We start from the raw sequence: 27,751 nt of genomic DNA, 5'->3' as shown, positions 1-27,751 counted from the left end.
TTTAGTGCATATAATCCAGGCTTTACTTATAATATAAGCCATGCATAATTAACCATTCTAAGTAGCCAGGGCTTTGGTTGATATAAGTAATGCATCAAACCACACATTTTATTGATAAAGAATATTTATTAAGTCAAAACAAAGTCATGGGTAGTGAAATTGATCATGTGGTTGATTTTGGTTCATGGCTTAAAGAAAGGTAGAGAACCTTTGTCTAATATAAAGTGCCAAAAAATAAAATTTCTATGAAAACTTTTCATTTTAGCCATTTTTTAATACGCCATTACCAACTTTGGCGAAAAACTACACAGACAAATGTAAGAGGATTTAAAAAAAGAAAAAAAAAAGTAGGGATTTTTCATTAATGAAATTAAAACTACATATTTTTTCTCTTAAGATAAAGATGTCACACTAATCACCAATTAATGCAAAACCACCCATTATTGTCAAAGAGGTGGTCAAATTGGCTATCATTAGTATACTCACATCAGAATCAAACCACCAAAAAATCTCCATTGGGCTGAAAACAGGAGATAGACTAAACAAGTTGCATAGTCATTTAAGACATGGGTTATGTTGCTGATTCAATTGTAGAGAGGCTGAACTGATAACAATTTTTTAACAATGATTTTTTGAACTGATAACAACTGTTTAACAATTTTTTTCTTTCCCAGCCAAAATGAAACATTTCTTCGTGATTTGGGATGATGGTAAAAATTTTCTTTACGCATGAGAGGTAAATTTTGGGAGGGGACAAAGGTAAACATTTTCCTCCAGGTTTTTTTAGAAATAATTTCTTCCTCAATCGTACAGGGTAATTTTTTTCTCAATTGCGGTCAAATTTGGGAGATCAATAATAATAATTTTTTGGGCATCCAGGGAATGGAGTAAAAATTTGGGAGCTTCCCGTAAAATCCAGGAGACCTGACGGCAGGTATTCTATTAACAAATAAAAAAACTAAATGAAAAATATTGAATTAAAAAAAATTAAATATCTTCAATTACTGGGGGGGGGGGGGGAATCATTGAGCCATAACAATGACTGAGAAAAATACAATACATAGTATGCTTATAATAAATTGGACCAAAAAAACATGTATTGGTTTACGAGGGATTTTGTGATAATCAAAGGTATATTTACAGTTTAAAGTTTTGCTGCAGAATGTTTAGCGGCTATATCCCAGAGCGGAAACTTTGGGGAATGAGTGCTCAAGAAATTAGTGGGATGTGAGGAGGGTGACAAAATTTTGTGTAGCCCACAGGGCAGTAAAACCATAAATCCTCCTCTGCCTAGAGAGCAAAAGACCAGATCAGTGAGTAAGCTTGTGAGTTTGTAAGCATGTGAATGCCCAAAAGAGTGACGTAAGGAACAAAGAGCCAAGTCAGTGAGTGACCTAGAGAGCAAGGGACCAGTTCAGTCAGCAAACCCAAAGGGTTACCAAGAAAGTGTGCAAGCATGTAGGTATGTGAGTGACCAAAAGACTTGGAGACAGCCATATTTATTGGACTTCATATTAGTGGACTTAGCTCAGGGCAAAAAATTTGAGAAATGGGTGGCCAAAAAAATTCCACTATAATAGGAAAAGGGAGGCATAACCATAAACCTGCCTCTGGTGATAACATTTAATTACAATTAATATCATTAGTGGCAAGCTTGTAGGGACCTTTGTGGCTTACGATGTCCAAGATGGCCCTACATGCATAGGCGCATACAAAGAAAGAGGATGGATCACCCCCCCAAAATTATATTTTTTAGCAAAAGCGGGATGGTGGAGGTGGAAAATCGCTTCCATTCACTATACATACCCTCTGTAATCTGCCCGCTCCCCCTCCATTCAAAGAGCCTGTATCTGCTTATGCCTACATGTGAGGTGGGTTCTTTCTCTACCTCTTTTTTTGTGAAGCAGCTGTTCTGATTAGTGGGGTTTTAATGTATCAAGTACATTTTTCTTCATTTATATATATATATATATATATATATATAAGGCTTTATATCAGAAGAAAAACAACTAAATCTTCCCTTTGTCTAATGAAACATCAGATAAATTATATTAATGTTTTAATCTAGGAAAGACATAGACATGAACACAATGCATGAAAGCGTTAAAGATCACTAAAACATTTTGAGAACTACAAGCTGAAAAGATCCCACGAATCTATCTCATAATGACCGATAAATTATACAAAAACTGGAAGAATTAATTTTCTTAACTGAACCTCAATTTATGGTGAAAATAAAACAAACCCGAAGAAAGTTTCTTCAAAAATGCTTATGCATCAAATAAATTTTTAAATGTAGGAAAGAGACTTTTGCCTTCTATCATAAAAGTGATAAGGAACTCACCTGTTCACTAGAGTTAAGCATGGACATTGAGCTGGCTCGTTTCATTCTGAAAGAAAAACACATCTATGAAATTTGAGTTGCACATCAATGAGCTTTATAAAAGGTTCCATTTGAAAAAGGGAGGTATGAGAGTAACTAGAAATTTCAAAATCTTTAAACCAAGACACTGCAGCTACTAAACTATATATGAATGCCATATGTATTTATACATTCATCTGTGGAATTTGTAACGAATTAGTGCATGCCGTTAAATGTCATGTGTGTGACTTTGACCTATTTATGATGTCAGAGCATGCATAGATAATGTTTGAGAAGTGCTGCCATCTGTATTCCATACTGGAAGAACAAATCAGACAACATGCTGGAAGGAAATGACAGAACACCATCTGGGAGATTTTAGTCAAAAATAAATGGATCCTATATATATTATTTGTCTTTTTTGGGGGGGGGGGATTCCTGGACTAAACACTGAGAACCTTTGATTTTTACATGACAAAGGTGATTTGAATGTGGCAAACATTCTTTGATATCATATGAAGGAATGGAACTCTTTCTTGCATATGTGGTTACAGTCGAACCTCTCTACGTCGAAACTGACAGGATCAAAAAACATTTTGAAGTAGAGAGTTTTGAGAAAGTTTTTTTAGTAAGGAAGTGAAAACATGCCAAAAATGGCACAAACTTCAATTGATTTTAAACCAAAAATACCATATTACATACCGATGAAATTTATTCTTTAAGTTATAAAATCAATATTCAATCACAATACATGTAAATAACTAAAATACATTCAATTTTTTTTCAAGTGTTTTTTAGTAATGCCCTAATGTTCTGAAATTCCATTTTCAACATTATTCTGAGATTCGTTGAAATTTGAGTGTTTCGCCAGATCAGATTTCTTCACTGAGATGATTGTACTAAACTCGTAGCTTTCTAAAAACAATTTTGAATTATCTGTTGACCTGACTTTTTGCCATGCTGAACAAGCAATCCACACACGACATCCACCTCCCTGTCAATCACAGTATCCGCCTATGATAGACAAGATCCACCAACACTGTAGCGTGGGGATATTAATATTCATTCCATCTCAAAATGAGACCTCTGGCTTTAATTTATATCCCAAACATGAATTGTGGGACCCATCTACCTCTCTTTGCTCTGACACTACCATTGGGTAGCAAAGGGGAAGCTTAAGAGTTATAACGTGCACACCCCCTCCCCCGCTTAAGAAAAAAAATTAACCCCCACCCCCCTTGAGAAAATCTTACATACACCTATGGACACTACTAATACACTGAATATGCATCTTGGAAACATTCCTGTGAGCAATTTTTAACGAATTGCATGCGAGGAAGCATTTTCACGTGTGTCTTGACAAATCGAAAAGTAAAAATTTAATCAAATCACCCGTCAAATTTTCTGGGAGCCAAGCATGATTTCTGCACAAGATAAATGGTTTTAAATAATGATTTCTCAAGGTTTTTTGGTACTTAATATCCCCTTTCCCTGTTAAGAGAGACACTGCCGAAAAACCAGAACATTTTGCACAATTCTTGAACTCAAATTTCACAACTGCAGGCATCAACTTTAGGCATCAATACAGATTTTCTAGTAGCCACGGCGACATGAGATTTGTTAAGCCCTACCTCAACATATTTGTGATGCCTGAGATGTACATGCCATGTATTCAAGAAAGTTCTGCCATCTTTTTTCCAACTTGGAAGTCAAAGCATGGTATTTTGCAAGTAGTATGTTGCTGGGATACTTGCTCTCTACAGAGAGACTTTTTTTGATGGGGAGAATGGCTCATATATTCGAGCCTCAAAGTTGAAACACCACAGAAAACTACCTTTAGCAAACAACCCAAGGGCATAGCGAGGAGGAATGAGAGAAAATGACAGAAAAAGAAAAAAGGGAAAAAGATGGTCAAATCCATTGTTCTGTCACTTTGTTTCCCCCCCCCCCCCGAACGAAATTTCTGGGGCTACGCCCCTGAAACAACCACTGTGGCGATCGAACATAGGGTCTCTAGATGCAAGGACATCAGATCACATATGTACTGCTTTTTGCAACATTCTATAATATTCCTATTTACATTAGTGAAAATCAATATTCATTCTCCCATCACAACTATGCAATACTTTACCCTGAGGCATCAGAGCCAATGGTGCTTGAGCACCCACAGTATTGTATACAATGGGACTGAGCAACTCTGAAATTAATCAAAATCTTCCATATAAAATTCAGTCCTATCACATGCAGATAGATAGGACCAATGACCACCAAGAGGTAGTTTGTGCTCTTCTCCAAGAAAATAGGTAGCCTTATCTGAGCTGGTATAAATCAGGTCTGGACAAATCTATTGCTCAAAATGCATGGGGCATTATTTTTTTCAATCACATGGGCACATGAAAAAAACCAGAAAAAAAAATAAACCCCTTTTTGTGTTTTTGTTGCGATTCTCCCAAATAATTGTTATTTAAGAGCTACTGGTAATTATTTAATTTTCGGTTTTCAGTCAATTTCCCAATTTCAGTCCTGGAATGTAAAGTGGCTATGATTCCATGAGCGAAGTGAACAGTAACTTACCTTACCGACTTCTTTTCAGACACCAAAAGTGTGGAAAATTATAATTGAATTATCTTAAGTTTTCAATTGGTGACTGCATTAATTTTATCAGGATCAGCATAGATAAAATTGATCCTGAATCTTAAGGGATGTCTCAATGGAAAGGGGGGGGGGGCAATAGGGGAAAAAATTCTGACAAGGAGCAGTAAGGCAAGTACGATTGGGAAACACTGTGAATGACACCAGCAGTTACAGTAGTGATAAGGCAGGTTAAAATGATTTACATTAAAATTTGTGTATCACAATTTATGATTTTTTTAAAGATGATTATATGAATACTATTAAACAAAGCTATTTTTGTGAATTTATTTAAACAATTAGAAATGATTTTTGCAATCAAATACAAGTAAATTTAGAAATATCATTTATTAATATTTTTTGGGCATGAGTTTTAAGTCACCTGCCTGACTAACTTTTGCAGATTTCTCCAGGCCAGGTATAAACACTCCTCATACCCGATTTCATTTTCTAATCATTTCTATTCATTTTTAAGTCGTTTCTAAATTTAAGTTTTGAGTCAAAGCAATAAGCGTTAGCAAGAAAAATATTTTGCACAGAAGTTCTATGATAGAAACATGAAAGTTTAATTCCCCCTTCAATATTGTTATGACCTATAGACGATAGATGGTGCGATATATATGCATAATTTGATTATAAAGATTTTAATTTAATATACAGTAAAATCCCTCAACATTCTAGACAGGCAAAGAAAAAATGTAGTTGTAGAGGGATTATTGTAAATACAGAGAACTAGTATAATTCAGCACATACCACTAAATTTGTCTGATTGCGGATATTTTCTCTTCTAAAAAATGGGGTTTTTTTTTTACCCGAAATAGTATAATTAGTAAATTAATAAAATTAGTTAAGGAAAAAAGATAAGAAATATGATAAGCCTGCAAGTGAAGAGGAGGAGATATTACTGTTCCTCATGCATATCATTTTTTTTGAAGATGAAACATTTTTGCAAAACATTCATTTGGATAAGTTTTTTTTCTTAATGTGTATATTTTTATTACATGACAACTGAATATATTTAATTAATGAACAACCATCATGTCCACCAGTTCTTTGACGTCCATTAAATAAAATTTCTGATACATTAAAATCCACATTACTGCAACTCATTAAAATAAATATTCAAAGCTTTCATAAAATACTCCCCCGGATTCTAGCAGTGCTCTTAAAACAAAAATTCAGAGAAAAGTATGAATATAGCATTTTACAAATAACGCAAGCTAAAACGTGGGATGTGCAGGAAACAAAGTTTTAAGTGAGGTAAAAAGACATATATATTCTAAATACTAAAGAATGAATCTTAAATTGAGGCATTAATATAAAAAAAAAAATCACATGTGGCAAACTGCCTCGCATGATATTAGGCAGGCATTTTTGGTGCCCTAAAAGCATACCTTGCAGCTAAGCTCTCTACATCGTTGTAAGCAGATTGTTCTCCCCTAAGCTTGTGCAGTAGCTTAGCACTACTATGCCGAATAGAGGCGCGCAATTTACTAAAGGAACTGCTTCTTTTGAGTTTTCCATTTGTACTCTGAAAGTCAATCAAACAGAATGATAATGAACACGAGGGTTACGAAGAAACTAAATGTTTGTTGGTGGTGGAGACAAGTAAAGAATTGGGGTGGGGCAGAAAAAACCTGGATTTTGGCAGAGTGCGAAGAGCCATGCACTGGATAATATTTATCACTGCTTTATTACAACAAAAAGTAGGAAGATCTCAAGACCACAGCAAACAAAAATGCAGAAAAAATGGCAAAACAAATATAGAGAGTGAGCGGTGATAAAGCCAGAGAAAGAAAACAAAGATACACTTCAGTGAAAATATGAACTGGTCAGCCATTTTCACATCAGAATCCTGTCTCAACCACTGGAAGGCAAAATAAATACCAAGTGCAAAAAACCAGAGAATCTTAAATAGTTAGAGTGCCAGAGAAATGAAATTTACACTACCGCAGCTTATGGGAAAAAAATCAACACACGTGATCATCATAATATTCACAAATTTTCTGTTCTTGCAATAGATACACATTTGCATCCAATGTACAGGAATAAATCTCAAAGAAATTTAATTTTACACACACAAAATAAATCCCATTTACTTTTGTTAATGTGAAGCAGAGAAAAAAATCTGTCATAAGCTACAAATATATTCGCTTCCATAAGCGAATATATTTGTAGCTTAAATTAAACTCATTACATATTTATTTATTTCCATCATATATACAGGGTAATCTCTTAATTCCCCTTGTCAAATTTTACTGGCAAACCATTGATCTTAGAGGCAGGGCTGTAACTAGGCAGGTGCACCCAAACAGGGCCCACTTGGAAGGGGGTGTCTAAATTCAAATTCTTGCACAGGGCACAGGAATGGCTAGCTACGGCCCTGTCTAGTGGCATGCTCTCAATTATAAAAATCATCACAATGTGTAGACCTCAGATACATCATTCATGTTGCAAGAAGTTTTATAGTCATTAAAATAAAATAAAAATTACTTTTTATAAGGACACCCTGTCCTCAAAAACCCATTTAGAAAGTGGTTGCTCAGTCTCTCCTGATGAAAACAAAAAACTCTGTTTTCAAGTGCAATATTTGCGAAGCTATTTGAATTCAAAAATCAAAGGAAAGTTGTGAAAGAACATCTTAAATTGGGGGAAGTGTTGTGTCCATTCGTTTTTGCTGCTCTTTTTCAACTTTTAAATTCCACACAATATCTCTGGGAATATTGCACTTAGAAACATTGAATTTTCTTTGTTGGCCTCAGGAGAGACAAGCAACAACTTTCTAATTGGGACAGGGTGTCTGTATAATTAATTTTAAAATTTTAACTTTACAACCCCTTGTAAAATGAATGATGTATCAGTTCTACACATTATTTGGATAATTTTTCTAATTGGAAGTATGCCTTTAAGATCAAGGATTCGCCAGTAAAATGCGGCAAGAGGGAATCAAGTATAATCACTCTGTAGATACATAATTCACAAATCCACAGACTAAATATATGCAGGATTTAATGCATAGGAATTAAAATAGGAAAAAAAGGGGCTCAAATTTTATTATAACTTTATTCTGCTTGGAAACTTTTATATTCAATAACTACAACAGTAAATCAATACTCATAACATACAATTCATTGTTATGAACAGCACTTATCACTGGGGCAATCTGTGATCAAAAAATTGAAAGGTTGCAGAAAATATGTTTAAAATTTTATTTATTATCAAAATGATTGAGACTAGCTAATTTAACATGCATGTCTCATTTTTAAAGAGAGAGAGAGAAATAAACTTTTCAGCACAATTTTTCCTATGCGCATATGCATAAGTAAATGAAAAAAATCACTACCATGGCCATAATATTCCATGTTACATGTGAATAACATGATCCATTTAAATAGAGTAGGTCTGATCATTGAAGAATTTATGTGGAGAGAGAACTCAATGGCTGGATCATTTAACATCCTCTATAGGCAGGGGCAGCTCCAGAAAATCTCTATCTATGCAAGATCTATTTTTGGCACCCCACCATGTTTTCTCAGTCAAAAAGCTTTTTTCCCCCCTCTTTCAACTCAGATTTGGTGCCCCTCCTTGAATGGAGTCCTGTGCAGCCATATGGTCCACAAGAGCTGCCCCTGTCTATAGGGTGAAAAGTACCTAAGCTATGCGCTCAAAAGACAGACCTTAGAGGAAAAGTTACATTTTCCAACAAAGGCTGAAAACTCGTTCTGCCATTTTGTGCATATTAGATCAGGTTTGAAAGTCTGTCTGAAACACCTTTGTGATAGAGCATTCTCATCATGATTCACTAGAGCTATCAATATTAGTAGTTGTTGCTTTTTTTTTTTGCAACCATTTCTACAGAAGACAATTTTTTACCAGTTTATCAAACCCAGATGAATCTTATTGTGTTATATAAATGAATTTTTACCACACATTTCTTCAATTAGTTCTTAAAATAAATTCAACCATCTACCAACTTCTTTAAAAGAAAAAAATAATTTCAAGTCAATAGTATTCTTTCTTTTATAAGTGGCAGTTACACAAACCTGCAGCATATAGCCACCAGTCACCACTAGAAAAATATTTCAAATACAGTAAAACCTTGTTTAATCATCACCCTAATAAGTCAATTTTTCTTCAGGCCTGACCAGTTCTCATAGCCACAATGTTATTAAACCCTCGTGTACCCGTCGCTAATTTTGGTTAACTCATCACCATGAAAAAGTTTGAGAGAAAGGAACAGATAATTTCTATGGCTTCCTTTAAAAAGATAGCTTGTTAATAGCATTGCCATATGCTTAAAAGTAACCATAAAAACCTTATGTACCAAAACGGAACAGTTCAAGCAACGAAAGTTACGCTAGGGAAGTTCATTCGCCGGCTAGAGTTTTTGAAACATTAGGGACTGTTCGAGCTAGATCCGATTTCTGCATGGGTCCCACTAATTTACGGCTTTTTTTAATTAGGGCACACCCCCACTACTTAGGGAATTTAAACAAATTATCTTTGTTGAAAAAAATAGACATTTTTCCAAAGTTGAGGTCTTCTAATGTGTGCTTTTCCCTACCCCGGGCCCTCCATAAGTTCTTCAAAGTGGATCCTGTGTTCGAGATTACCTTGTACAGTTAGTATGTGGAAGATTATCTTGTACAGTTAGTATGTGAAAGATTACCTTGTACAGTTAGTATGTGAAAGATTACCTTGTACAGTTAGTATGTGAAAGATTACCTTGTACAGTTAGTATGTGAAAGATTACCTTGTACAGTTAGTATGTGAAAGATTACCTTGATAAATTTTACCAAGAGTACCTTGTAGTTGTTTCATGATAAAGAATTAAAACACTAAAATTAAATTTCATGCGTATGTAAAATTGATGTGCAGTAGTTCTGTTGTGAAGAAAAGCTAACTATTCTAACAGTTGCTCTGATTAGCCTAAATTAATAAAATTACCAGTACAAATCAAAGTGTACTAGTATATTTTAACACTATAAGCTAAGTAATAAGAGCTCTAAAAAGGTAAACATTTCCATTTTTTCCTTTTGCAATCTATAAATTTTATTAATATTGTAATTTCAATTCATATTTTAATAAATGTTATATTAATTTAAATTTATAAATTTTTCACAATATTACATATTGAAACTGATGGCACTTCACTCAAGTCGTCACTCCGCTTAAGCCGTCATAATTTTTTGATAACATTAGGTGACGACTTATTGAGGTTTTACTGTATATAGATATGATACAATGCATGAAGCATAAAAATATGGTTATTAAATGGTTTCCCTATATGTAAGTACAGAAATCACATGAACAAAAATAAATAACATCATGGGGGATAATAAAGTTCATACCTTTTGGGTTGTTATTCTGTGTTCCAGGCTTCTTTGAAGCAGACGTTTCATCCACTACTGCGGTGAACATATTTAGTGACGTTTTTGATGAGCAAGGCGACAAAAAATTACCTCCTTGCATGACTGTTATCCACCGACACTTTTGCTGAAGTCACGGAAAGATCAACCTCGTCATTGTGAAGGTGAGCAAGTGACATGTTGATGTTGGTGGGATGTGCCGAAGTTGTGTGGTGGGACTACCATGTCCCAATAACATCAGCACTTCACTTGCTCGCCACTACAACGATGAGGTTGATTCTTCTGCATCTTCGATAAAAGCGTCAGTGGATAATGGTCGTCCAAGCAGGTTGTTTCTTCTCCTTGCTTGTAGAAAACTACACGTAGACGTCCATCGCGGTGATGGATGAAACGTCTGTTTCAAAGAAGCCTGGAATGTGGCGTACCATCCCCCCAAAAAGTATGAACTTTGTTATAAACTCTGACCCATAAAAGCATGTCTTCTCTTTTCATCTATGGAGAGTTAGTCAAACTTCTCTCATTGTCTTATGGCCATGACAAAACATTTAATATCTCTGTAAAAAAAAAGGAAGTAGAAAAATTGCTTCTGCCTAAAACCCTTTTCTCCTGTAAATAAGTTAAATCTTCGAAACTTATTCCAGATCTGTTATCAACTAATAACCTGCATTCAGTATTTGCTGATCCAGTCAAAAAAGTCATCATGTTTGTAATGAAATTAGTCAATATAAATTCCCCTTTAAAGTGTCACAGTTTCAATCTTAAAATTAAAAAAAATAAAAATTTGAAGAAAAAATAAAAATCACAGCTTTATTATGGTGGGGTGCGGAGGGGGGGGGGGGAAAGATCATGCATCTCGCTGAAATTTAGACATTTGAAATTTTCATTTATTTTTTTTAGCAATATTACTGGCTAGGAGTTTTAGAAGACAGTAGAATTTGTACAAGAAAGTTATTAAAGTGATATCTTCATTAGCTTCTGTTTTTCTTTTTTAAAGTTTCCATTAAAATAAAACTTTGCACCTACTTTACAGCATCATGCAACCACTATACATATAAAAGTGCAAGAAAATAATAATTATCATGCCAGAGACAGAAGATAAAAGACAGGAAATAACATAGAACAAAAATGTTTCCGAAAGAAAAATAAAGAACACGTCAATACATTAATGAAATGAAGAGAAAAAAAGATGACAAGAAAAACCCCAAGAGAAGCGAGTTTCTGATAAAGCAGGTCAGTGATTGTTAAACAGTGCCCAGGCAAAAATGTTTCCAGAATAAGAGAAAATAAATAAAAGAAATTATAAAGCATGCAAAGTAACAACCTAATTTGCAGATGGTCTCAAGATAACATTTGAATAGTTTTCAAATCCAGCATAAAAAATAATAATGGGAACTTCATTCATCGGATACAGATATAACAAGGTATGGATACACAGAGGGACAACCCACGTGCATGGCTCTTCACATCCAGCAAAATAATAAAAACACGTTTAAAACATAAAGACACAGCAAGTTTTACTTTACAGGGGTGTATTTGTAAATATTCCTCATGACTTAGAACTGAATATGAGTTGTAGGTATTGAATAACTTGATTGGTTACAGATAACTGATGCATTTTATATAAGATGAAATATGGTAAAAATTATTAAATCACATTTCTTACTTTTTCTTTGGTATAATTCCATTACATAAAAAATTGTTTTGAAATCCAAATTCTATGGCTACAAAATTAAAATTACTTTGAACAAATATTATACATATAATTTTTAAAAAAATTATACTTTTGTCGCATCAGGAATATTTTTTTAAAACTATTTTATGTCATGTAATAACCTGGACAAAAGTTTAGTAACAGGAAAAACTCGAATAAAATAAATTATTTCTAGACCCCCTTCGACATTCCAGAAAAAACTTTTTGCCCCCCCCCCACATATATAATTCATGCAGAAATAATGGGAAAAAATGAAAGGAAATATTTAGTTATGAAATTTGAAATAGCATGTATTTACTCATAACTGCATACACTCATAAAAAATATGAAAAAATTTAATCTGTAGACAAGATTTTCAACCCTGTATAAAACGTGAATGATATTATGTGTGCACCAGGTATTCAATATGAATAAAATAATGAGGTATCATTTCTAATATCTGATAGGTTACTGATTAAAACATAATTTGCACAAAAAAGCATATTCATTCAACAGTATGTATTTCACTTTGTGAAAGACATGCACATGAATGAATGCCAGAACTTTGATACTAGACTTATCCCATTGCCGAGATCTCTTCCAGCCCAGCTTTGTGGCAGAGTCCGGAACAAAATATGCACAGAAAAAAATATGAATTCTTTCTATGTATAATTGAGCTTTTAAGTGTTTACAGTTGATTTCTTCACAATGTCGACTTTCTAGTGGAATTAAAAATGGATGTATTTATTTTTGAACAAACTTTATGCACATTTACGTCTAGTTAAATCTGTAGGTTTTAGGAATTAGCCGCATCTAGGATGTTTCTGAAATAGCTGATATTTTATGGGACAATACCATTTTTTCTTCATTGTTAATTTTATTTCTCAGATACACCTATCCTACAGGAATGCTTTGATGACTCTGAGATATGAAGTGGGGTGTGTCTGGTCCTTCAATATTCAGTGCATCTATGATGTCTGCGATGCAAACAATGAAAATTTTATGATATGCGTTTATTGGGAGTCATTTCTAACAGCATTTTATCCAATCATTTTTGTTGAATAATTTTGCTCTTCTGAAAACATTTCAAGCCAATATCAGCCGAGAGACAGCTTAAAAAAGTTGTGTATACTGACTAGTTAATGAATATGTATTTTTAAAAAATCTTCTAACATGCTATTCCAAATGCAAAAAGTTATAAAAGTTGCAAAAGTGTTGATAACCATTGTTCCAAGAGCGCAGATGAATTTGTGATTAGATGTGATTAAAATGCAAATGTGTATCTGATATTAAGAAGTGTTATATAAACATGGTTCATCCCAAAAGTTAGATACAAGTTCAATTTTGAAATAATGCATTGCCTTTTAAATTTTTTATTAGTTACTAACATCTGAAAACTTATTTAGAACTCTTGTTTTTTTTTCTTTGCAGAATGAATTTGATACGTGGAGGTTACATTAAAATAAAGTCTAAATTTTTCTAGTTAAAATTTCTATCCAAACTTATGAGTAAACTTTTGTTTTTGTATTTTTGATATGTTTTAAATGCTTGTTTTGTTTAACAACTGTTAAGTTTTTTTTCCATTCCAAAGAATTGATTGCATTATCTACACTTTTGAGATGAACTGTGCATATAAAAGACTATACTCAATTGTTAACTTAAAATTCAGATGAAAAATTTCTGCAAAAAAATTAATATAAAAAATAAACATTGATTTTTTTCCCGATGCTTTTTTTTAAAGATCAGAAAACTATCACATAGTAATGATATGATAACCATAGTAATAAGGATAATCACACAGACAGCAGACAAAGATTTTAATGCAGCATATAAGCTTTTCATCTGAATATTGAGTATAAACCTAAATACCATTGCTCCATGGTAAAATGTTTTTGTTTGACGAAAAAGCAAATGTTAACTAATGAAAGAAAATCAGAAGATCCAACAATGCCATTGAAGAGCTGAATGAAATTGGAAATCCATGACAGCTCAAAGATAAAGTTTGAATGTCACCAATCAACCAATTTTTATTTTTTTTTACAAAGATTGAACAAGAAAATTTTCTAAAAATCCCATGACTTATTGTAATCCATTCTTAGATGCTGATAGTATTATTAAAAAAAGTGCCTCGACAAGAAAGAAAATATTCATAGACAAATGACAACTTGCAGCATGAAAACCAAGAATAACGCAAGCTGAATGCTTTTTTCAAAATAAAGAATAATTTTCTGAATTAAGGAGGGAAGGCTTTTGAAGACTGATCAATCACTTACAGTATGCAACTGCTCTTTCAAGATTTAGCAAAAACTGGATCTGTCAATGCAGCCACATTTTCACCATTAAAAAAAATGGTAGAAGCTGCAAGAGCATCATTGTGTGTACATTCAATCGAAGTCTTAGTATTATGGATGTGACAAGTTTCCCAAAAATATATTCATTAACCTAATAAATATAAGTAACCATAAATGGTATGTTATTTTTATTTAGAAATGGGAAAGCTAAATGAACAGATAATTTATTTGGTCAAAAAATATATCTATTGTTTTTGAACTGCCATTAACTAGCTAAACAATAAATAGTTTAAAAAAAACTCACATCATCTGCTTCATTGCAGTGGTCGTAGCCCATACTGTCTAGGGATTCCCGTGACCCTCTACGACTAAAGTCTTTGGAGCGCCTCTTTTCCTGCCGAGGAATAGCTGTGAGTTCTGTGCTTAGGAAATGTGTACCTTTACCTTGCCTACCAGATTCTAAAGCCTGAAATCAAAATTGAAAGAACAATGTAACAGTAATAATAGTGAAGACATGATTGGTAAATAAAAACATGCATAAGTTGAAAGTCACAGCAGTGAAATCATTAGGTTTTAGAGTTTCCACTAAAAAAGTGTTTTACTCCCCAAAGTAAGTAAAATACAGATATGAAACAATACAAGAAAGACAACCTGAATGGCTCTCTGCCTGGGCTGAGATGGGGTGGGTAGATCATGAAAGCCAAAGTCCAGTTGGGGATATGCCGGAAAGGGGCTAATGCTTGCCAACTTATGAAATAGTAATGAAAATCCACAATTGAAAAATCATAACTTTTTTGCAATTCTTATAAGTACTTGAACAAGGACATAGATGTCTCTTTCCTGACTGAAATCTTATCATTTGTTTTTTTTTTTCTTCAAATTTTCCAAATACACTCACATACAGTCAGGCCGTGATATAACAAACTCTGATTCAACAAATTTTTTTCTAAAATTTTCACGAAAATAAAGGTTAAACCCCTATAACAAACAAACTCTTGATATATTTTTTTTTCAAGCTATCCTTAATTTTCCCCCTTATTTCTCGTCCCCCCCTAAAACCATAATCTGAAGATTTGACTGAGTAAAGGAGGCAATAAAGACATTTAGAGTGTGTGTGGGAAGATTTCAGTTGTCAATTGGTGTATACCAATACCGTAAAACATTGTTCTGTTAATGTTTAGATTTCAGTAAAGATATAAAGTTACTTCAAGTTTGTGCTCAGTCTTCACAAGCAAAGAATGACAGATTATCTGAAGAGGAAGCACATTGTGGTTACCCAAAAAATTACAACTTTGATAGAATTTGATAAAGATGTTAGATATAAACAAACCTTTATCAAGCAATTTTAAATACATCTTGATTTTATTTTTAAGTTAATTTTTTTTTCAATTGTTGTCAAAAATAAGTTGTAACAGCAACCCTAAAGTAAGTGACTTTTCAAATTTGCTGTTTCGAGCGTATTTATGCTCCTGATCAATTTGACCCTGATTAAACAAATAAAATTGTTGGTTTCTTCTGATTCATTAAATACGGGGTTCTACTGTATTTTAATTCAGCCTCAATAAAATAAATTTTAGCAGGAACCGCTTTACAAAGTTTTGATCGATATAGTAGCACAGAATATATTTCATGTTTATTTGCTTTATAAACTTTTAATTCTAAAAAGTTAAATGATCTGCTACCCAATCAACGCACTCAATTTAAAAATTATGATGAAAAATAACACGAATTACCTCCTTTTTGGCTCTAAATGCACAGTCTTCAAGTGTATCTGCTGCTTCATATTTTCCTTGCCGTCTGTAAAGTGCACCAAGATTTTTCAAAGTAGTTGCAACGGTGGGGCTGAAGAAAAATAAAAAAATATTCATTTGTGAGAATTGAAAATTTTCCTTAAATAATCAAAAGTAAATGGTAAGAAATTAACTTTCTTATGCATATTTTTTGTGATAATTTAGTCAAGAAATAGTGAAGCAAAGTACAATACCAATTCCTGACATTTAAAATAGTTTCTGTAAGCAAACCTGACATCCCCAGATGAGGATTACATACAAACACAACAGTTATATGACTAATCATAAGGGAAATTTTGCAGACCAGCTGGCAAAAAAAACACCCTTCTAACAGTTACATTTATATAATTTTTCTTCTTTTTGCTTAGAACATTTGGAATAGCATGTCAATGACACTATTTTTTCTTACAAGCTCTTGATGCCATCTTTAGTAACTCTTATTTTGTCTCATTTACAGTAGATTGTAAAATATAACTGTAGCCTATACATTGAAATATTATTTAAAGGAAATGAACTGAACCTGTCAACTTTGGCCGCTTTATGCCAGCCACCATATTCACCATAAGGGGAGTTTTCTTTTTGCTTGTTTTTGTTTTCTTCTCGTTCTTCTGCCACTTGCCAGATAGGTTTATTGACACCTGCAGGGATACAAAAAAAAAAAAAAACACAACATTTACTGAGCTACTTGTTTTATGTAAATGTTTGAAAAATAAACATTAGGCCAAAATTATGTAAAAATTCTTAAAAAACTAGAAACTTTTTAGGACATTTTCAAATATACAGCAGTTCATTGTTGTACCCCATATTCAGATATTTTGCACCTTTTACCAGAACTGCTATTAAAAATTCATTCTTAGAATATAGATGAAATTGCCAATTATAACACTTAGGTTATACATAGGCTAAGCTGCAAGATAAAAAGAAAAGTGCATAAATCTCTGGTTCCATTTAGATTGCATAATGTAAAAGATTAAATCAAAGAAAGATGTTTAAAGGTAAAAAAAACGAACAAGGTACCATCAATGCTGCCAAATTCTCTTTCATGAGCTCTTGTCAAGACCTGCTTGTATAGAATTTCAGCTTCTTTGTATTTACCTTGCTTCAAATATGCAGATGCCTTAAAGAAAGATTACTCAGAATCATTCTAAATTCATGAATAAACCAGAGAACAAATGCGTTTCAACACACTCAAAATATAAAATTCCTGCTTAAATACATATAATTTTATTATCAATCCAGCTTGTATATAACCAGCCTTCATTTTAATGAATTAGGAATATATTAAATACATGGGAGAAAGAAGAGGGAGGATTGAGATGATTTTTCAAAAAAAAATATTTTTTTAAATTCATTTTCCCAAATTATAAAAGGTTATAATTGATAAAACAAAGAGATGTTGTAACCTGTAAAATAAAGAGGGAAAAAAATACAACACATTTAAGTGAATATTTTACTTTTTACTAGAAAAATTTGTTAAAAAATTGATATTACTTTTATTTCAATACCGAAAGGAAGAACACTAAAAAAAATTGAGCAAATTCACCCCAGCGGGTAAAGTCACCCCAGCTGTGACGATGTTTGTATATGTACTGCAAGAACATTCCAGTACGTTCAAACTTTCAGTAATGATAGCAAATGTTATAAGTTCTGCATTTGGTTAATGATGACGAAGTCCATAAATGAACTTGTCTCTTAAATGTCTTGAACAAGCAAAAGTTGTAGGATATGTATGGTATCAACAATTACCGTTTATAACTCGTGTGTAAACCAACCCCCAAAAATATAGGTCTTTTAGAGGGGAAAAAAATTCTTATATTTTCATGCAATAAAAGTTGCAATGAAAACTGATTTAAACTTTCTAATCAATTTCTTCTTCTGATTCTTGAGCTCTACATCAAAAGCTAGTGTGGCACCTTCTCTCTCTCTCATTTTCATCTTCAACATTGCTGTAATTGCTATCATCACTTTCAAAGAGGATATTGTCTTCAGTTCAGTCTATCGTGTTGACCATACAACACTTTTCAAACGATTTGATGATGATTTTGGTAAAAACAGAATTTCATGGCTCGTGAACCCACTGGCACACTAGGGCAATGTCAGGTTTCCTTAAGGTATCATTTTTTTGTTTTTTCTTTAGCTTCAGAACTCATCCATTCGGTCCATAAATTCCTCAACTGATCTTTAAATACTTATTGATGCTACATCTAAAAGCTGTAAAATCAACATTAGTACCAAAAGCCAAAGACGTTTTTGCTTTGATTTTAACATTATCAGTTCTTTGGAGTTTGAACATAGCTACAAAAATCACCCTACCGATTAATGAGACCATCTAAAGTAGACCAATGGCATCACAGATCTTTAAGCTAGCCATGCAGAGGCCATGTAGCAACATGATTTTGTAAAGTGGGGATATTTTGGGGTGAATATTTTCTCCTCAAAAACTGATCCACATATACACTGACCCCTCCAAATTAAGAAACAAAATTTTCAACAAAAACTCTGCTTATACACAAGTATATATGGTGTTCACAGTTTTGAAGGGAACACTTTCCCAAGCTTGCAAAAGTAACAAAACTGCATCTTTCATATCTATTGGTTTGATATAATCTTGGACGTTCATTGATGAAAGTCAACATTTTATTTAAAAAATTGTTCTCTTGTAGCAACACTTCATGGATTACAAAATGCCCATACTCACACTTTCATAGTTTGGTGAAATTAAGTGATTGTAAAATAAAACCAATATTCACCGAATATTGAGTGGAAAAAAAGACAAAAGACCCTAGGTGAGAAATTATCCACTCAAAAGTGCCCAGATTATGTGGATCAATCCAGCTTACAGAGTTTCTACTATAAAATAATTAAAAAAGCATTCCTCCAAAGGGCATTAAATTTCTTTTTGGGAACAATAAAAAATATACAAAGAAAGCTATGAACTTTTTCTTTCATTTCAGACAAACTAATTGAAATATTTAACAAAAGAAAGATTCATAAGATAAAAACAAAATTTACATTAAAAAGGTTTTAGGGTGAAAAATTTCTAGTTTAAATTTTTTAACAATGCAATTGAATTTCTTGCTTCTGGTTCCACAAGTCAACTCAATCTGTGACAAGAAACACCGGAGAACTACTAAGTACTAAGTTTGTTCAACAGAATGATTATTACAAGGCATGAAATTATAATTACCTATGAATTATTGTCAAGTATATATGGTATTATTTAATTTTTTTAAAAATACATATATTTTTATCCCCAAAGATGAAAAAAACCTTAATGGGCTAAAAATTATGAAAATAATTCAGTAATCTAATTACAATCGATTTGAGAGACTTTGTAGTGTATGTCGAGAACTTACAAGGTTATTCTTTGTCTTGGCAACGTTAGAATCATCTGGTCCCAGAGTTTTCTCATAGATTTCCAGTGCTCTCTGGTAATACCTTTCAACTTCTTCATACTTTCCTTGATTTTGACATAAAAGGGCAAGATTGTTCAACTGCTTTGCAACATCTGGATGTTCTTTTCCAAGAACCTATATGATGATGGGGGGAAAAAAATTCATTTTGCAAACTTTAAGATAAATTCTGAAGCTTTTTGTAAAATTTAGACTTCAAAGTGTTTTCGTTAGGAAAAAAAAAATGGAAAACAGACTATCAAAAGCATCATAATTAAGGTGAAATGCCAGTGATTCTTAATTAAAATACTTTTGGAACAAAATATTTTCCTTCAGTGCTGAATATTTTCAACAAACATAACCATTCAGCCAATAAAACTTGGTGCTCACCCTTTCCCGAATTTCTAAAGCTCTTTTGCAAAGTGGTTCAGCCTCCTTGTATTTCCCCCGCTTTCCATAGAGCACTGCAAGATTATTCAAAGTTGCTGCCACCTAAAAAAAATAATAAGAATTATAAAATTCAAACAGCATTAAAATAAGTAATTCAAATTAATGGTAATATTAATAAGTCTAACCCCAACATTTACCCCTTTCATTGGTTACAGGCTTGAGTTAGACATTTGTGACAGCATTTCTTGTAATTCAGTGAATTCTTGACATTTATCTCCTGAACCAGAATCTACAAACTCTTGCTGCTCACATATAGTTCATCCTTTAAGTGGCGATTAAGTGGCATCTCGATCATGCATTGTTTCTAAGTGCTTTCAACTATGATATTAAATATCGTGAAACTGGGAAACACAGTAATGCTGATGCTTTATCCAGGTTACCAATAAATGTGAATGAAAATTTTACATGTGTTTTAACTGATGTATTTCAAGTTACACAGCTTGAAACGATGCTGATCACTGCTCGTGAGATTGCACAAGCAACGAAATCGGATCCTGATGTCAAAGTTTTGTTTGTATCAGCGTTTGAGATCTGGTGAAAGTATTGGACAAGTAGCTCAGGGACAAGATGGTGAGTACAGTTTAAAAGATGGTGTTATTTTCTATGGTTATAAAATTTGTGATTCCAAAAAAATATCAACAAACTGTACTAAAACAACTTCATTGTGGACATTTTGGTGTTGTCAAAATGAAAGTCTTAGCTAGATCATGTGTGTGGTGGAATGGAATAGATTGAGATATTGAGGATCTGGCTTGGAATTGTATCAGGTGTTCACAATATGCTAAAAATCCACCAAAAACTTGTCATCAGTGAGAATGGCCATCGCGACCTTGGGAACGCATACATATAGATTTCGTAGATCCATTTTTTGGTGAAATGTATTTACTTGTGATAGATGCATATTCAAAATGGCCTGAAGTATTTCGGATGAAAACTAACTAGTAATGGAACTACTGAGAAGTTAAAATCATTATTTAGTCATTATGGACTACCTAATATTTTGGTATCTGGCAATGGACCTCAGTTGGTGTCGTATGAATTTGAAACTTTTCTGAAAAGTAATGGTATTTACCATATTAGAACCTAACCATACCATCCTAGTTCAAATGATCAAATTGAAAATTTCGTACAACCTTTCAAAGCTCCCATGAAACGTTCACGATTTGACCAAGGTAGTACAAAATCGAAACATGAACCATTCCTAATGCAGTATAGGAAAATGCCACACATGACAACAAAAGTATCTCCAGCGATGTTATTTTTTGAACCGTGATATTCGAACACACTTGGACTTGTTGTGCCCCCAAAACACTGTGGAAAATAGACAGGATAATAGAAAGATAAATCAAGAATTTGAAATTTGACAAAATGTTGCAGTGAGAAATTACGGGAGACCCGAACAACCCAAGTGGACTTTTGGAAAAGTGGTGGAACGACAAGGATTATTAAATTATCGTGTAGCTGTTGGTGATGATATATACCCTCGCCATGTGGATCAAATGCAAAATATTGCTGGTGGTCAGCCTCTGGTGTCAAACCTGCCGATAGAAGATAAAGAGGGTGCAGAGAATTCTCTTGTCAAAAGGACTAGTTCTATGGATGATCCAGGACTTGGACCAGTGCCACGCCAAACTTCGGAGTTGAATGAAATTCCTGAACCGGTTGCCACAGCATCCAGCCCAGAACCAGAATGAATTCCAAGACAAACAAGACCACTGGACAGACTGACCTATACTTCATTTACGAAGGGAGGAACTGTGGTGAACAAAGATGCAAATGAAGTAATGCTCATTTGTGACGTAAACAGTGTGCGCTGAGTTCGCTATAAAAACTATTATAAGCACAATGTGCACGGAATTGAAATTGGACTAGAAATATAACCGGCTGTTGTAATTGAATGTGTGCATATGTATCTCCACTTAAATGATCAATGTTTTAGTTTGTGTACTTGCAAGCTGCAAGTTTAAAATAATATAGTTGCATTAAAATTAATTATTGTTAGATCATTGCGAATCCTTACATCACTCGGGCATCTTAATTGATGAGATAGTTCACCTCCTTAGAGGACTCTTATTTTAACATTGACAAGCCCAGATATTTTGTAAAGTTTATTTCTCAATGGAACACTTTCCCCTATACCTCCTACTTTGGACTTGCTGGAAATTGGAAGAAAGTATGTGTAATTAAAAAATATATGGCATTTTATACGGGCTAACTAATTTTTTTCTACACCACTTAAAGGGTTAAAAGTTTTAATGTTATAATAATAATAATAATTTCTGGAATAAGTGCTGCATTGTTTACATATTTATAAGTTTAATTTTTAGTAAGTTTTAACTAACATGATAACTACCACATGTTAATTCTTGAAATGGCTGGCAAGCCACAACAGAGCTCTTTCCACGGGCTATGATCTCATTATACATTCCCTCCTCTAGTTTTGATTCTTCACTAGTGCATATTGCAATAGTATGCAAAAAATTTGCTTGTTTCTGGAACTGCTGATATTTAAAGCAACAAAATGATTCATTTTCCTGGAGTAATTTTAATTCTTCCTACAAATATCTCTCAAGCAGAATATAGAATTCAAACAAAACTTACTGCAGGGTGACTCTCCCCAAGTGTTTTTTCTCGAATCGACAGAGCATCATTCAAAAGATTTGCTGCCTCTTTATATTTGTTTTGATCACTGAAAAAGAAAACTATCGATCAATAAATTTTTTCTTTAGTTACACAATATATTGAAATGTATCTGCTCAATTACTGATTGTGGGAATAGATTTCTAAACTAGAATTATTGTGTCATGTTCAGAGCAGGGAAAACCCAGGTGCCGATTACCATGGTGAATGAATAGCACAAACAGTAATTCAGAACACAAAAGCACTTGTCTAATTGGTTAAGGGCTATCCAAGCAAGAGTGTGCTTTTTACACTAGATACCACATTTGGTTTTGAACTATATGACATGTGTCATAAGCAAAGTCATGTTTTTTTTCTCCAACCTGTCCATGTGTTTAATGACAATGGCCGTAAATTGTTTTCTTTATAACAATCTGCCTGGGATGAGTTTGATCTTAAACAACCAAACAAATACGTAACAGGTGTGAAAATAAAATTTGATTATGGCCGCTGTGGTGGTCGAGTGGTCATAGTGACGGATTCGAGCCCCACCGTCGCCACAGTGGTGGTCGGCTGAAGTTGGTTTTCTGTGGTTCCCAACTTCGAGGCGCAAATGCGAGCCGATCTCCCCGTTAAAAAGTCTCGCCACAGAGAGCAGCAGTCCTACAAACAGTACAAATATCAGTCACTACACATCACTCACTTCACTTCTGAGATATAAATGGCAGCACTGAAAAGTCATACACAACACTAGATACGCACTCAGACTGTTAGGTACACACCCTTACAATTCCGGCACAACTCGCTAGGTAGTAAATTGCATATGGCGATAGACCTGAGTTGTGCTCGGTTGGAAAAAAAAAAATTTGATTATGATAATAAAAAAGGTGTCTAATGATAAATCTAGTTGAGGCTCAAAGTGCTTCCGCAAGTGATATTGCTTTGAGTAATAGAATCAATTTTTACAGAATATATTAAATAAGAAATATACGAGATTAAAATTACTTAAAAACATAAAAAAATTGAGCTATAGGAGTTGTGACTCAACGTTCCTATATTATTCATATTACTTCATTTTAGATACCTTCAGACTTGCTTACCGATAGACAAGCGCTAGAATATTTAGCATAGTTGCAACATCAGGATGGTCATGACCACTCGTTTTTTCTAAGTCTTCTAAAGCTTGTTTACATAAAGGTACAGCTACTTCGTATCGTCCTTGTGAGGCATATTGTATCACTAAATTGTGAAGGGTTCGTAATCGTGCTGGTATCTCATAGCCAGCATTGGCTGATACAGACATTTGTGTAGAAGGTGTGGGAGAAAGGGCTGAAGAAAGGGAGAGAAAATGTTTAATTAACAAAATGTTATACAAACACACAGGGTTCATACTCATTTTCATAAAAACTTTTCCAGGTTTTCTAGTCAAATTTCTAAAAAATTTCAGGTCATTTTTTAATCAACAATTTGAAAGTCTTAATTCATTTTAATTGTTATTATATCATCATATACATACATTATTAGTCATTACATTATATAATTATAATTGTACATTATTAATCATTACATTATATAATTACATAATTATGATTGTACATTATTAATCATGACATTATATAATTACATAATTATAATTGTACATTATTAATCATTACATTATATAATTACATAATTATAATTGTACATTATTAATCATTAAATTATAATTACATAATTATAATTGCACATTATAAGTAAATTAATTATAATTGTACATTATTATACATATACATTTACGCTTTTAAATACATTACCTCACGGAAAAATGGAACACAATAAAGGAATGCAAGGTTTTTTGCTGATCATTTTCCCTTCTGCTCTAAACTGGACCATTGAATTTTAGACAAACTGCCTATTTTTATAAAGCCTTGACGAGTTCCTAAAAAGGCAGTTGTAAAATTGTGTTTGTCAAAAAAATTTCAGCTCCGTTTTTTTGACAATATGAAGGGGAACCCTCCATAAAAATGAGCTCCATATGTCTGACTGTGAATGCACTCTTATATATTTTTTAAGCAGCTTGAATATACCTAAATCATTGACCTTGTGTTTCCTCAGAATTTACAAAATGTCCTTGTTTCTTTCCCCCCAGAAAATAGTGGATATTCTTATAACATTTTAAATACCACAGTTAATTTACACACGATCCTTCAATTAATATACTGTATTTAGAAATGCAATGATAGTAATCTGTTCCTCTATTTCCTTGTTTTGAATTTGCATTTCAAAAGTAATTTTTTTTTTCTGGCAAGATTTTTATTTAAGATCAAGTGCTATTTTTCTGTCAAGTGCAAATGTATTTTCTTTTTGCATCTTTTTTTTTCCTTTCGTCGAATGCTAGGTGATAACGCCTACGTGATGATTTCACATTCTTTACCATCTCTGGGGTGATTTCTACAGATAGCACATTCCCAAATGATTTCACTGCATCATATGTTGTACGGAGAGCTACAAGTGATGACTCATTAAGATTTTCCACAAGCATATCCTTGTTAATAGAAAATCCAGATTCAGGATATGCATTGCCATGTGACAATGTAAGGACTACTTTTGACTTGCCAGATGTCTGAATCTCTCATCATCTTTGTCTAAAAGAGTGAAAAATAATCTAATTTTGTCTCTTTAGTAAGAAAATTTAGCAAAAATGTCTTTCCATTTCGTTTTCACTTTGTTGACAAAATCTACAAACTGCTGTTTTTCACGATCTGTTGATACTGCTGTCAGTATATTATTTTCAAGAAGTTGCAAAAGATCATCTATCCCTTTTCACACAATACAGAATTGGAATGCAATAATTTTGGATCTAAACGAGACATCGATCGTACAACACAAAAATTGATTGGACTCAAATAATCTTGCTTGTCATGCTAACTAGAAAAGTTTTTTACAATCGGTGAAAAATTCGTTTTTTTTTCTCAATCAGATGCTCCACTTTTTTTTCAAAAAACTTTTAGCAACAATGTCTATATCAACTTCATTTTTCTTTTGCACTTTAATTGAAGACTCATCTATTTTTGTTAGCTTCATCAGAGTTAGGGCTTCTCTGAGTATCTCAATCTTGATGATCGTGCCATTAATCCTCTTAGCAATTCACCCAAAGAGCTATATATAAAAGGAAGCATGGATGAAGGCCCCCAAAGAAGAATGTGCCGAAATCTGTGATGTTCGTCACAGAACAACTACCGCTACTGCAGAACAATTTGGAAGAATTTTAAGAAAAAGTGCAAAAAAACACTATTACACGAATGGGGATTTTTACCACAGAACATTTCAAGTCAGCCGAGGGCTCGTCGCAGAACAGTACTAAACATTCTGCTTTTGGGGGTGAAGGGCTCTGGAAAGATTTTAGAAACAAATACAAAATATTACTAACAGATATATAAAATATTTTGGCAGTTTATCTTGGCATGCCTCTTCAATTCTGTCAACAATGAGAGTTTTTGGCAATTCTTTTCTTTTCTCTTCAAAGTACTTTTTTACATTAGGAAATACTTCTAATGCCCTTTCAGCAACAACAGCAACATTTTCAACCCAAAGCATCTGGCAGAATTTACAAGGGAATACATTGCTATTTGCTATGCAATAAAATCCGCACACCATGCAGGACTGTCTTTAAACAATCTGTATATCAACTGAAAAAATGTACCTAATTTTCAGATTGATGCTATGCACCCAGTTTGGAAAGCTCCGTGAACAATATGCAAACTGCATGTGCCTGTGTTGAGTAATGAGCAACATTTGTTTTCATTTAATTCATCATACAGAAGCTTCCAAAATTTCAGATTTACATGCGGCCCATCCATTGAGATTTGCAAACATTTGTCCAACCACAAATCCACTGTTTCTTTGTGAAACTTTTGATACAAGGGCAGTAGAATGCCCAAGAAAAAGCGATTTAAGGTATCTAACTTTGACTTCAGGAGAATTATCTGTCCCATATCTAATGATAAATGTCCATTTGCCTCTTTTGAACAACCTTGTTCAAAAAAAAGATTTTGAAATGTCTTTTAGCAGAGAGGGATAAAAGTATGGTGCCAAACCAAATGTGATCACATAAGCAATCTTTAAGCTACTTATGCTAATATTTTTTACAATATCGCTGCGCGCGCACACACTGCTTGAATCTATTATAGGATGAGTGAGACCACTAATTTCAAGTTCCACAAGATTTTAGCCTTCACTGCCATTTCCTTTGTGACATTATTAGTCAAAGATGTATTTGGTTTCACATCACAATTCTTTGAGTTGACTCACATTCCACACTTATGTTAGCACTAGAACCAAAAAAGCTTGGTAATCTGGAGTAGTTCAAAACACTCAACTGACTTCATGTGCTTGGCACTTTTGGCACGGCTCTGAAGAGCTTGTCTGCCCATGTTGCTCCAATTGAAAATTTTACTGCAAAGCAGACATCATTCTTTGTATGGGTCATTTTTGACTGCTTCAATTTAATCAGCCCACTGAGGATTCAAATTTTTATTGGCCCATTCTATATTAAAAACAGTTTTTTATTACTCATTGTTTTCAAATGAAAAATAACCAAATGGAACTTAAAATATACGCACCTGTCATCCAACGTTGCTAACAGAAGTCAACTTATGAAATTATCACAACTGAGTGTTGTACTCATGGCTTTCTACAATGCGTAGTTACAATGTTTCTGGAAACACTAGTAGTAGTTACGCAATACGCTTTTTCACACGAACTTACGAAATCTTTATCTGTCCTCGGTAGTATCTATAGTTTTTTTGCGATATTTTACAATTATCAATATTTATGGTGTAATCGGAGAATTATTTTTTTCTACAGAAATTTTTTTTTCTTTCATATATCGATCTCTTTCTTCTTTTTCTCTCTCAATCAGATGGCAATAGTGACAATTTTCCAGGTCATTGTCTGAAATTTCCAGGTTTTAGAACAAAAATGGGCTATTTTGCCCGAGTAAAATTTTTTTCCGCAGACTTTCCAGGTTTTCCCTGACTCGTACAAACCCTATACACAGAATAAGGGAAGCATTAATAGTTCTTTATTCACCAGATAACTTATGAAGGATGAGAATTTCAGTTTTTCATGGATAAAAATTACAGAAAATATTTGCATAAATATCTTTTATTTCCTACA

At 33.3% G+C, this 27,751-nt stretch overlaps 1 protein-coding gene and 1 pseudogene across 8 annotated transcripts in view; both read right to left on the bottom strand.

Moving 5' to 3' along the window:
- Positions 1 to 27,751, bottom strand: part of Klc (kinesin light chain) — a 61,112-nt gene that overhangs the window by 6,460 nt on the left and 26,901 nt on the right. For 5 of the 8 annotated variants that reach the window (XM_089235650.1, XM_089235647.1, XM_089235646.1 and 2 more), the window contains exons 5-14: positions 23,695 to 23,923; positions 22,577 to 22,664; positions 19,916 to 20,017; positions 19,490 to 19,663; positions 17,151 to 17,250; positions 16,654 to 16,771; positions 16,077 to 16,185; positions 14,648 to 14,809; positions 6,388 to 6,524; positions 2,345 to 2,390 (exon numbers count right to left, since the gene is read on the bottom strand). In XM_089235650.1, the coding sequence (XP_089091776.1) occupies positions 2,345 to 2,390; positions 6,388 to 6,524; positions 14,648 to 14,809; positions 16,077 to 16,185; positions 16,654 to 16,771; positions 17,151 to 17,250; positions 19,490 to 19,663; positions 19,916 to 20,017; positions 22,577 to 22,664; positions 23,695 to 23,923 (1,265 nt within the window). The remainder of the gene's footprint in view (positions 1 to 2,344; positions 2,391 to 6,387; positions 6,525 to 14,647; positions 14,810 to 16,076; positions 16,186 to 16,653; positions 16,772 to 17,150; positions 17,251 to 19,489; positions 19,664 to 19,915; positions 20,018 to 22,576; positions 22,665 to 23,694; positions 23,924 to 27,751) is intronic. The other 3 variants (XM_089235653.1, XM_089235654.1, XM_089235652.1) reach the window with 1 other exon arrangement.
- LOC149082148 (uncharacterized) lies at positions 25,433 to 26,624 on the bottom strand (annotated as a pseudogene).

This window comes from Pholcus phalangioides, unplaced genomic scaffold (genome assembly GCF_987345545.1).
Source record: "Pholcus phalangioides strain wild (caught in Gottingen) unplaced genomic scaffold, Ppha-v1.0 ptg000009l_1, whole genome shotgun sequence".
Taxonomy (NCBI): domain Eukaryota; kingdom Metazoa; phylum Arthropoda; class Arachnida; order Araneae; family Pholcidae; genus Pholcus; species Pholcus phalangioides.
Note: the sequence above shows the minus strand (reverse complement) of the source record. Positions and strands in the feature narration are given on the sequence as shown.